Source organism: Polyodon spathula, chromosome 31 (assembly GCF_017654505.1).
Source record: "Polyodon spathula isolate WHYD16114869_AA chromosome 31, ASM1765450v1, whole genome shotgun sequence".
NCBI classification, from domain to species: domain Eukaryota; kingdom Metazoa; phylum Chordata; class Actinopteri; order Acipenseriformes; family Polyodontidae; genus Polyodon; species Polyodon spathula.
In genome coordinates this window covers 8,285,338-8,297,659 of record NC_054564.1, presented here as the reverse complement: position 1 = coordinate 8,297,659, position 12,322 = coordinate 8,285,338, and the positions used below count along the sequence as shown (strand labels likewise).

The following is a 12,322-nucleotide window of genomic DNA, read 5'->3' as shown; positions in this document are numbered from 1 at the left end:
GACGTCATGCTCCAGCACGTCACCGGGGGGGGAAAGGGGGGGCTCAGCGGCGTGCCTTTGTGGTCTACAGGGGTGATGTCACGATAGGAGGCGCGTCTCCTGCGATCGAGTGCTTTGCAATAGCGCATATAGTCTGAGTTGAGGAGCGGCATTTTACAACACGGCATTACATCTCTGCTGCAATCGCTACCTACATTGCAAGTCTTGCATTTGCACGTTGTTGGTGAGGCCCCCCCGTGCTAGGACACAGGCTCCGCTAATATACAGAGGCTGAAGGAGCATCGCAGAGTCTGCATTCTCGGGAACTGCTTGAGTTTCACATACTGTAGAAGCGCCCCCTGCTGGATGATCAGTGGCAATGCAAGCCGAGTTGCTTTATAAACATGCTTTACAGCAGCGTTTTGCTCACTTCGTTGCATAAGTGCATGCGCCTGTTCAGTACCTAGAGTTCTCAAATAAATACATATTCAATGAATATCGTTCACGGAGTGTATGTGGGCACCTTCGTGCCAAGCCGGGGCTGTACCCCAGATCCCATCTCTCTGCCTCTCCTCTGGTCATCAGGAAGCCACTGTTTCTTCAGCCTAACCTGGAGCCTGAAGACAGCTTGCCCGTTTCAATGGACTGTCTGCAGCAGCTCTTAATTTCTCTGCGTTTTTATTTAAAAGTGCACCCGAGCGACAAGCCATTCTGAAACCACTGAGACCCCAACCTCGGATTGCACCCAGCTGTCCACACGACGGGTCCAGATGACTTGCGTCAACCTAGAATATACGATTGAGCTATCACGTATCACTTAATAATAATAATAATAATAATAAAAATAAAATCATTTAGATATTTTATTTCACACTGGAATCAAAGAAACTACAAAATGAGATTACAAAAGTCAACCAGACGCCAGCACGGCAGTGCTGTATTTCCTGCTGGATTTGGAAACGTCTCGTTTCTCAGTTATATGTATTTGGAGGGTAACATGGGAAGCTGCAAAGCCGCGTGTAATTCGATGTGTTAACGTTACTCAGCGGTTTTTATTCGACTTCATGAAGCAAAATGAATTCATTCTACAGACCGGGTGATGCAAAGCGTCTGGCCGCAGCTGCAGACAGAGCCGGCAAAAAAAAACAACTCCTGCCAGCTTAGAAATGCATGAAAAAGCAGCTACTCTGCACAGGACAAGCATCGCACAGGGAAAGCACATCAACCCAGAGACACTCCTGCGTCAGCACAGACTGGACAGAATCTCTTACTTATGCAATTAGCATTATTATTATTATTATTATTATTATTATTATTATTATTATTATTTATTATTATTATGTCAGTATAATATTCGAATTCGAACCACATCAGCTCTCAAATACAAATGTCAACATCAGTGCATCTGCTTCATTATAACGAGCTGTGACTTCTTTGTGCTGGATCTCTTTTTCCGCTGGACTGTGAAGTGGAGGAGGGGGCTCTTTCTCCACGGGGCTGCTCTCTAATTGAACCCCTGCTCACTGAGATAACGCTTTGCATGAACTATCAGGGTAAAGAACACTCGTCGGGCGCTGCCTCTTGCAGGCTCCCGTATCGCTTTGCTCAATGAAAACGCTGTGAGAGTGTCCGGTGGACGCGGCCGGCCTCTGCGTCGAGGGCGCGCCGCTCAGTCGAAGTCTGGGATGTCCTCGTAGGAGTAACCACGGTAACCCTTGGAGGCGTAGTAAGCGATGCGCAGATGATAGAACCCGGGCAGGAAAACCAGAATCCCAATGATGAGCACGGGCCAGGTCCGGTCATTGTTCTGAGAGAGAGAGAGAAAGAGAGAAAGGGGGTGGGGTTAGTGCTTTGTGATGTCAGAGCAGGGGCTAGTGATGTCAGAAAATAGAATATTTCAACAGAAAAAAAGAACCTTGGAATACAAACATACTATTAAACAGATACATCTAAACCCAGCCCCCACCCCACAGGACAGAACTGTTACATAAACTCAAATACAGGTCCTTTACCGGGGAACCCCACAATGATTAACCCTTCAGACGCATCTGGTGAGTGCGTGCGTGTCCCCGAATGAAAACTCGGCTGCGATGAAAGGCTGACAAACACAGCGCCCCCTGCAGGCTGCGTGGCGTTGCTCACCGTGACGTTGATGTACCCGGACAGCAGCAGAGCCCCGATGGTGATGAGCAGCGAGCCGATGAGGAAGAGGATGGTAGCGAGGGCGATGGCCTTGTAGGGAACCTTAGGGGGGGTCTTCTTAAACTGAGAGGTGGGGGGGAGACATCTCAGTAACACAGCGTGATCAGCGGGCACAGGAACAGCTTCCAACAACATGAACAAAACGGCTATCGCAGGGGTGCGTGCAAGAGGGGGCAGGGGGGGTGGTGAGGCGCAAAAAAAAACCATCCACATGTCAAAATTAATAACCATAAAAAAAATGAGCAGAAATGAAAAATGGCACAAAATGAAAATACCAAGAGCTAGCTGCATGGAAACATCCCTCCCCACAAAGGCTACAGTTCCACTAGATTCACAATACAGAAAGTGGGCTCTCGTTTGTACCCCCCTTCCCTCCCTCCCTCCCTCCCACCCACTCGGGCCGGGGTCAGTTCAGTTTGTCCTGGAATATGTACAGGTTGTTGGTGGTGGCCACCGCGATGATATTCTCCTGGGGGTGCCAGGCGGTGTGCAGGATCTTCTTGTTAAAGTCCAGGCTGTCCACGCTGATCTCGTCCTTCTTCCTCTTGCCCCCAGCACACACCTTGCGCGGCTTCAGCACGGCGCGCGGCTTGCTGCTCTCCCGCGACGCTTCCAGGGTCACGTCCTTCTTCTGCCCGCGGTCGAACATCCGGAAGAAGTTGTTGTAGGAGCCAGTCATCACCACGCTGCGGACACAGAGCGGTCCTGTTCACACTCAACTCACATTCAAAACCTCTCTGTTCAGTTAACTCAAAACTATTTGTTATCTTATCAGATACAACAGAACTGGTTCGAAAGCAGATCTCTCTTACCTGTCACTCCCGTTCCAGCAGCACTCAAACTTGTCGAAAATACAGTCGTTCTCGTAGAGAGAACACAGCTTACTCCTGAGATACTCATGAACCTGAGAGAAGGGAGGGAGAGAGAGAGAGAGAGAGATAGATAGAGAGAGAGAACAAGCACAGGGTCAGCGAATCAGTCTTTACTGTAACGTTGCCAATTAAATAAATCAAGATCAAGTGAAAGAGTATTTGTTTGAATTTTGAATTAATTCAAAACAGCCCCCCTTTCACAGGTGTACAGGGAAGCAGTCAAGCAACACTGTCAGAGGTCAGCCTCTACCTGGTACGTCTCCACCGGTCTCGACTCCATGTTTAGGTCCCAGATCTTGACGGACAGGTAGTCCCTGGTCATCATGTAGCGCCCGTTGTGGCTGAACTTGACGTCCGAAATGGAGGAGATGATTTCGGAGAAGAACGACCTGTTGCTGGGATCCTCCGGCTCCTCGAACACTGACCGGGAAGAGAGACAAGAGTCAGGGATCAAGCCTCTGCACTGGGACTGGTCGCGCAGCGCGGACCCCTCACCCTATACTCCCCCCTCCCGATCCTCACGTTTGGAGTGCTTGTCGCACAGTGCAGACTCTCTCATGTCGCAGAGCCTGATGGTGCCCTTGCTGCTGCTGTAGACGAAGGTGTTGCACTGGTTGGGGTGAAACTCTGCGGCCGTGATCACCTCCGTCAGCTCCTCCATGTTGGCCGGCTTGATATCGACAATATCTGAGGGGGGGGCAAAGGTCAAGGAGCAACAACGAGCAGACCAGAGCCATTCCTTTACCGGAGGCCCGATCGACCGACCCCTCCCTCGCCAGACCCCCCCTCTCCCAGCAGCAAACTAAGCATTTCAGATAGGGACCCCCTCCCCAACTGAAAACTAAGGGAAACCAGAACGATTTATGTATAATATTACAGTTGCTACATCGCTATATGAAATCTACATGCTGTTTTATAAGAGAGACCTGGGCAGCCTTTTCAGATCCCAGCTTGGCTTGAGAGCGACTGGTTTAAAGCCGCAGCGCTGCTCAGCCCCGCGCCCCAGGCCTGGCTCGGATACTGAAGCTTCGGTCGGTGATCTCCAGGTGCCACAGGTTGACGCGCAGGTCGTCCGCAGACAGGTAGGTCTCGTAGTCGCTGTTGACCGAGATGGAGTTGATGTGGTAGGTGTGTGCGTTCGCAAACACCCTGCGTGGACTCGCCTCCACCATGAGGTCCATGGGCCGGAACACCGGCACCTGAGAGAGGGGGAGGGTTAGAGAGAACGCTGTAGCCACCTCCTTTCCAAGAGAGGACCCCTGTCCCCCTGGCTGCCGTGCGGGGCAGTTTGGGGGTTCCCTCTTACCCGTAGTGTTGTGACTGTGGAGGGGTCCCTGTACCTCCCATCCTCCTCTTTTAGGTTGTACCCCTCTGGTCTCTTGTCTCGTTCACTGATCTTCCACAGCTTTATAGTTTTATCTGAAGCCAGGAAGCAAAAACCCGAGGAAAAGGCCAGTCAGCGCCATTTACCAAACAATAACCAAAAATCAAAGCACACGCTTTCATCCAGAGTAATGAGAACCTCAATACACTACCTTCCGAGTCAGCCCTGCCCTGCTGTATCCCCTACCCTCCGAGTCAGCCCTGCCCTGCTGTATCCCCTACCCTCCGAGTCAGCCCTGCCCTATCCCCTACCCTCCCTGCCGTGTTGCAGACTCACCGTTTGTGGACAACAGGAACTGCGCTGCATTCTTCTGGGGCAGCCAGCGGATCTTGTTGATCTTCTCCTCAATCTCCAAGCTCTTCAGGTAGTCGAACTCCGGCTCGTGACTCTGGAAGGTGCTGTAAACGTTGTACTCGCCTCGGCACTGCAACTGGCTCTTATTCTGAACAGAGACAGACAGACAGGGTTTAACATCCACAGACCAGACTTCAAGGCAGCCGGACAAACAGCTACTGAAAAGAGGCCGTTATTGCAGTCGATTTGCAAATTCAACTTTTCACCCTTCTCTTCCTGTCCGTTCTGGTCCGCGGTGATCAGGAGAACCGCCTTGACTATTTGCATCAATCTTCAAACTTTAAACAACTAGCCTCCTACAGATGATTCACATCACATTTGGCTCCAATCCGATTTATTGCAGAAATATTTACCCTTTCCGGTACTGTGGGATAAACAAGCGATTCCAAGGACCCTCTGTGTAAACTGTTTTTTTTTTTTTATGAAAAGGATGTCTGTGTTGCCGCTGTCTTCCCTAGGTGGTCGTTCTAAAGTGACAAAGCGATTTCAGTCCAGTGATCAATGAGAATAAATCACCATATGTTTGCAAACCAGGAACTGAACTGAAACCAGCTCAGCAGCAAGCCAGCCAGCCAGCCACTCAGAGAGTCTGCAGCCAGCCCCCTGTCCAAACTCCTGGCCAAACCCAGTATTGCATTTAACCACCCGTAACTACTAACCACTCAAACAGCTCTGAATTCTGAACCACTACAATGAAATCAATTCAACAACAAGCACTCCGACTACAGTTCTCTCTCAGTGTGTGTTAAACCTGCAGGCGTTCGATTCCCGATTCTCTCTCGTGTTATTAGCTCCCTTCCCCACGCAGCACAGTACCGTTCCCAAGCAGGCGGAGGAGTGCAGTGAATTAGAGGCTGCCTCCTGCGTCCCTGACTGTCACACTGAAGCCAACGAGAGACACTTCTAGACCTCCAGAGGAGAGAGAGGCAGGGACGAGAGGCCGGTGAAGCAGCCTGCCCGCGGCTTCTCAGACAGGAAGCTCACGTTTCTGACCTCTGGCTCCTGCTGGAAGATGACGACTCTGCCTCCCTTGTCGCCCGTCGCCAGCAGCTCTCCAGAGTGATTGAACTCCACAGTCGAAATAATATCAGCTGGAAAACAAAAGCAGGCACAGGGCCAGGGGCCTGGGTTAGTGTCAGAGAAACCTCACAGCATCTCCTCCTCGCGGGCTCAGAGCTGAGGGGGCAAGCTCAGCAGAGCTCCATTCAGGACTGGCAGCCTTTTCACAGTCAGTCTGGGTTTAACAAGAGGATACGAGAACCACTAGCCCATAATCCTCCCCTCTATCCACTTAACAACACAGCCTCCCTCCCAGCCTCTCAGCTCTATCCACTAAAGCCACACAGTGTCTGAATGAGGAGCGGCCAGCACCATCCAATTCAGCATCAACCCTTTATCACCATTTATTTGAGAGGTAGAAGTTTCAGAAGCAAGACACAGTCCAATGCATTGGATTTTCAAAGCAGGTTTATTGAGACAGCTGTCTCAGAAAGCTGTGTCCCGGGTCGCTCCTCGAGTTCAGAGAGGAAGTCTCTCCTGGCCCTTTCCTGCTCCTAACAATTCCAAGGGATTGTTCCTGGGGAGGGAGGCCTGCCCTTCTGTTTCCCAGCCCTGGTCCTGCCTCACAACCCCCGCCCACCCCTAACCAAACACCCCTGAGATTCGACTCCAAACCAGCAAAGAGGCTGCAGCTCGACTCCAGACTCTCTTCTAAAACTGTTTCTGTCTCCGTCCTCACAGACAGAGAGAGAGAGAGAGAGGTGTGTCACTGCCTGCCACAGCAATAACCACCCAAACCTGACCTCTCCCCTGGGGGCATGACAAGCCTGTGTCTGGGGACTCCGAGCACAATCCATCAATCACACAACACAACACAGGGCTGAGCTCTGCATCCCGGAAGATTCTGGCGAGATCTCTCCGACACTCCGAGTTAAAGCAAAACCTGCTCCACTCCTCCATCCTTCAGCAGTGACGTCATCCGTCAGGTGAGGTCGTCACACAATTACCTATGTCCTGGGGTCACTGGGGGGGGGGGGGGGGGGGGGGGGGCTAGGCGAGTCAGTCAGCTACAATTGTATCACCATATCTGCGTACTACACTACTTTTTGGTCTCATGTCTTCGCATTTTCTTGCACATGTCTGGCTACGGCTATTTCTGCGAGATCATCTGACACTTCGATTGTTGCAGTCTCTCTCCGGTCCCTTCCCGCCCAGGTGCGAGACACACACAGTACGGGCAGGGACTTGCACTGAGCACTTCCAGGATATGCTGTGCCGGCACAACCAAATGGAGGACTTTGTTTTAAAATGGGGTCGAGTTTTTACTCTGTCTGGGAAAAAAAACAGACACAGCTTTGTAGGGACAGAGATAAGACTCCCACTGCACAGCAGTTTCACCATTTCCAGAGTACAGGTAACAATCTCTTCGATTCTTATTAAACTCAAAGCACAGTGCTGCCAAGTGTCGTCACTACAACTCTCACACTATCCAGCCCTTCCTTTGTTACCCATCATGTTACAAGTGTTCCCGTGAGAGAGATTTATCTGACAAAAAGATCCACAACAGAGGATTAAGGGAACTCCTGTTCGCTGTAGCCTAGCCAACCCCATTCCCACACATCTATCCTGCCAGAGAGAGAGAGACCCCCCCCCCCCCCTGGATCAGCATCTCTGCTAAACCCTAGGTACCTTCCACCCCCCACCTCCCACCTCCCACACAATCAGCTTCCTATCTAGGGACGCTCGCGAGGACACAGAGGAGTCACACAGAGCAGCTGCTGGAGAGAGCTCCACTTCACCCAGCTCACACACAGGGGGGAGGGAACCACGGCCCAGGGGGCCTCTACAATTCACTTGAGGAGCGATAGTGTATTATTACTATACCCATCCGTCGATCAATAGATACCATTGTTGCATAAGATATGAGTGAGACTCTGCTGGAATTGCGTTGGAACAAATGCGTCAACTCTGACCCCGTGAACAACACTAACGGTCTGGACACCGTCATCTTCAGGAAATAGTTTCAAGCCTGCATATTTAAAAGCACCAACACCCCGCAGCCTGGGTTAAATGCACTGTGAACCTGCCTGCACAGTGCTCACGGACAGTGGGGTTCAGAGGCTCAAAAAGCTGTTCAACTCAGTGCGTCTGCTTTAAGAACCTTACCCTTGCTAAACAACGTCACAGCCATTAAAAATTAAAAAAAAAACACTAGAAATGTTTCACACTGTCCTAGAACCATGACACTCGAGTCCAGTTTCTACACAGCTGCTCTCTGCATGCATTTCATGGTCAGAGCAGCGCGGGTTGGGACTATAGGACTGGGATGAGCGAGAGTCTGCTGCATCTAGAGATTTACAAAGGGAGTTTGTCTTCTTACCTTCAGCAACGTCATCGTCGATGGCCCCCTTCACCTGAGAGAAGCACCACTGCACATCATTGCCCCCGCCTCCGGCTCCTGACAGAGAGAAAGAGAGAGACAGAGGTGAGCCAGCCAGACTCCTAACAACCCATCAACACAATGCATCACAACATCGAGTCAAGAGAGAGAGACAGAGGTGAGCCAGCCAGACTCCCAACAACCCATCAACACAATGCATCACAACATCGAGTCAAGAGAGAGAGACAGAGGTGAGCCAGCCAGACTCCTAACAACCCATCAACACAATGCATCACAACATCGAGTCAAGAGAGAGAGACAGAGGTGAGCCAGCCAGACTCCCAACAACCCATCAACACAATGCATCACAACATCGAGTCAAGAGAGAGAGACAGAGGTGAAGCAGCCAGACTCCTAACAACCCATCAACACAATGCATCACAACATCGAGTCAAGAGAGAGAGACAGAGGTGAAGCAGCCAGACTCCCAACAACACGATGCATCAGAACAGAGTCAAGAGAGAGAGAGACAGAGGTGAGCCAGCCAGACTCCCAACAACCCATCAACACGATGCATCACAACATCGAGTCAAGAGAGAGACAGAGGTGAAGCAGCCAGACTCCCAACAACACGATGCATCAGAACAGAGTCAAGAGAGAGAGACAGAGGTGAGCCAGCCAGACTCCCAACAACCCATCAACACGATGCATCACAACATCGAGTCAAGGCCACCAGCACAATGCAACCCAGTGAGGCTCAGCGAGTGGCTCGAAGATGAATGCAGTGTTTTGTAGTTGGCATGAACACGCAAGTTATTATTTTGCCTTGCAACAAGTCTTATTAAAATCAATGATTCGCAGAAGTAGCCTGTCCCATGTATCACGATGCACATGGTATCAGTGCAACCCCATACACTGAGCAGTCATTCAGAGATTACACAAACCAATGCCAGCACGGTCCCTCGTGCACACTGAACACATTTAAAACAGCAAGCACTTCAATCTTCCTCCCAGCACGACTGATCCACGCTGGGGTCGCTCTGCGCCACTGGGATGAGTTTGCACAGCTCCAGCACAGCCCTGTCCGCTCCTGCCAGACTCTGCCACGCTTCAGGGAGCGACTCCGAGGACGGGGTCTGCTGCCAGCGGCTCGGTCAGGCAGAACGATCCTGAACCGCTTCCCAGCAAGGCACCGAAGAGGAGGCTCAATCTGGACATCTTCCCTTCGCCGAGATACTGCGTGCCTCGTTTAAAAACCCTGCTGATTTAGGACAAGCAGACGGTTTATTTTTTTCACCCGTTCTTCCCTACAGCTGTTGGTTTCAGTGGTACACTGTTTAACTGGTGGGATTCTGTGAACCAATGGAGGTGCAAGCTAGGAGCTGGGTTCAAAAAGCTGGGACTGGAGCCTGTTCAGATACATTGAGAACCTCAGCGAGGGTTAATGGGACCCGGGAGAGGCAAGGGTGTCAACACAAGACTAATTATCCAGACATCCGTGAAAAAGGGGTAAATTTCGAAGACAGAAGCGTGCCGGCAGATTGAGGTGGAAGGGTCGATCCAAGTTCATGTTTGAACAGTGTTGAGCCGGGGGGGGGGGGTCACTCTACTGTAGTTGCATCACACCGAGACGAGGACATGGCAGACAGTGCATTATAAACGCTGTACAACTCAAAACACTTCCTGTAGACCTACCTCTACACTGTTCACTTTTGAATCTGTGTTTTTAATCACCACTTATGTAGTGGACAGCCAGATCACTTTCACACTGATATCAATGAGAATCACGCAGAGGAGAGCTCAGTGCAAGCTGTACAGTGACAAAGATTCAGCTTATATAACTGCACTGTGCAACACAAGAATTCACTCAAATCGAGCCAACTCAGTGATACAAGTATACTCTGACACCATGTACAGTTTCACAGTCTTACAGTGAGATAGTGGGGAATGCTGGGTCTGATTACAAAGAGGCTTTAAAACGAGATTGCAGAGCCCTGCTGCTTTCACTACCAGAATCGAGTCTGTGATGAAAACGGTACGTTTAAAAGTGTGTGCTGCACATGGCAGGTGTTTCACAGGGCGAGGGGAGGCAGCTGCGCGCTAGACCGCAGTTTAACGTATGTGCGGCTTGCATAGCCTTGACCACACCAACATGTCCATTTGCACATCCCACTGTCTGAATGTGTATCCCAGCCCAGCTGGCCAGGTCAGTCTCAGGAGTGGATAACTCTGTGCTGTGTTCACATGGTCAAGGGCACGTGGGCAGACTGTGGCCCACGCACTGTTCCTCGCTGTGCTGGACGCAGGCCCTCCTCGGGTGGAACGCTCCGCATCGCTCACAATTTTTGAGGCGCAAGTCAAAACTGCAACACAACTGGAGTAGCGCGTCTTTATACACTTCAGTGCTTAAATACAACAGGGTTACACACTAAATCATCTGATTAAAAGGCTTCTAAAAATGTTATTGAAAGGAATGACCACAAACAGACAGCCTGTCCATTTGAGACGTGTGCTTGGGGGGGGGGGGGGTCACATGACATTTTATAATAGAATTCAAGGCTATTAAAATGTTTTTCACAGGCACAGCATTACTTCATTCTCAGCCAATACTGACACATGCATTCGCTGCTCACTTCAGCACCTGTAACCCACATTAACATACGGGTTTAAGAAATATTTCAAACAATTTAGAGAATGTCCCCCATGTATGAACAACAAAATCCACCACGCGTCACCCGCCCTGCAAACACGCCCTTGTCCGGGTGTATTTGGGTGACGCACACACACCCGCTCCCACCCGAAAAAAAAAAAGCTTTTCATTCATATATTATATATATATTATATATACACATACACACATATACACACTGTTAAAGTGCACGACCTCTACCCTTTCACAGCGCCCAAAACGAAAACAACGAAACAGCCTCGGCGAGGCAACGCCGCTCCCAACATTAAGAGTCACCGAACCGGATCTGTGTTAGAAGAAAACGGGCCCCTGATTACACAGAGGATCTGATAATCTCAGAAACGCACAAACACCTCCTCTGTGCGATCAAGGAAGTGCTGAACGATTATAACGCACAGCCAGGTCCTGCTTTCCACAGCGTGCGTTTTAATTGCGGGTATCCACAATAACACATTGCAGCGAGGCACAGAAACAGGTGCCGAATTGCAAAGCCGGTGAATTGAATAATGCAATAACCAACGAATTTAAAAAGAAAAACATTTCCCCCCCTAGGCCTTGTCTGAATGCACTTTATATAAATGCAGGCCGCAGACAGAGCGAACCGGTCCGGTTACAAGGAGAGCAGAAACGCCGGCAGGATCTCTTCCTCAGCCGGGTAATATTACCACTGCAGTCGGTCCGGAGCATGCAATCACAGCACAGCTGAGCGGAGCAACCCGGACCCGCAGAACAACCCCGGCGTGGACCCGAGGAGAGCGGCGGGTCGATGAGGGGGGAGAGATACCGACAGCGGTGCGAAAAAAAAAAAGATTTGTACATATGCAATTCACAACCCCCCCCCCGGGGAAAGAAAACGCGCTGCATTTACCTGCCATGACGCGCTTGCGGCTGTCCCTGGAGCTGACTGCGTGTCTGCGGGCTCTAGCTTGGCCGGGCTGTGTGTGCTGATCGCCGGCACACAGTGAGGATGGAGGTGGATTGTGAGGCTCCGCTGCCTCTCTCTCTGCTTCCTCCCCTCTCCTTCCACTTTCAAAATGGCGCACCCTCCTCCCCCCGCACTGACGTCATGCTCCAGCACGTCACCGGGGGGGGGGAGGGGGGGCTCAGCGGCGTGCCTTTGTGGTCTACAGGGGTGATGTCACGATAGGAGGCGCGTCTCCTGCGATCGAGTGCTTTGCAATAGCGCATATAGTCTGAGTTGAGGAGCGGCATTTTACAACACGGCATTACATCTCTGCTGCAATCGCTACCTACATTGCAAGTCTTGCATTTGCACGTTGTTGGTGAGGCCCCCCCGTGCTAGGACACAGGCTCCGCTAATATACAGAGGCTGAAGGAGCACAGCAGAGTCTGCATTCTCGGGAACTGCTTGAGTTTCACATACTGTAGAAGCGCCCCCTGCTGGATGATCAGTGGCAATGCAAGCCGAGCTGCTTTATAAACATGCTTTACAGCAGCGTTTT

General features: G+C 50.9%; 2 protein-coding genes across 3 annotated transcripts; both read right to left on the bottom strand.

Annotated features, from left to right (window-relative positions):
* Positions 1-1,343: 1,343 nt before the first annotated feature.
* LOC121303051 (transmembrane protein 230-like) lies at positions 1,344-2,316 on the bottom strand. The gene is made up of 2 exons (XM_041233447.1): positions 2,122-2,316; positions 1,344-1,786 (listed from the first exon to the last, which is right to left on the bottom strand). The coding sequence occupies exons 1-2, from the start codon at positions 2,314-2,316 to the stop codon at positions 1,649-1,651; spliced, it is 333 nt and encodes a 110-aa protein (XP_041089381.1). The 3' UTR covers positions 1,344-1,648.
* A 50-nt stretch (positions 2,317-2,366) lies between these two features.
* Positions 2,367-11,918, bottom strand: LOC121302986 (serine/threonine-protein phosphatase 2A 55 kDa regulatory subunit B alpha isoform). Of its 2 annotated transcripts, none has more exons than XM_041233367.1 (10): positions 11,728-11,918; positions 8,171-8,248; positions 5,776-5,882; positions 4,714-4,879; positions 4,360-4,472; positions 4,075-4,252; positions 3,576-3,740; positions 3,304-3,473; positions 2,994-3,085; positions 2,367-2,867 (listed from the first exon to the last, which is right to left on the bottom strand). In XM_041233367.1, exons 1-10 carry the CDS (start codon positions 11,732-11,734, stop codon positions 2,588-2,590), a joined length of 1,356 nt encoding a protein of 451 aa, XP_041089301.1. In that variant the 5' UTR covers positions 11,735-11,918; the 3' UTR covers positions 2,367-2,587. The 2 variants fall into 2 exon arrangements, with proteins under 2 accessions (XP_041089301.1, XP_041089302.1); XM_041233368.1 differs by having other exon boundaries at positions 5,785-5,882.
* Between the last annotated feature and the right edge of the window lie 404 nt (positions 11,919-12,322).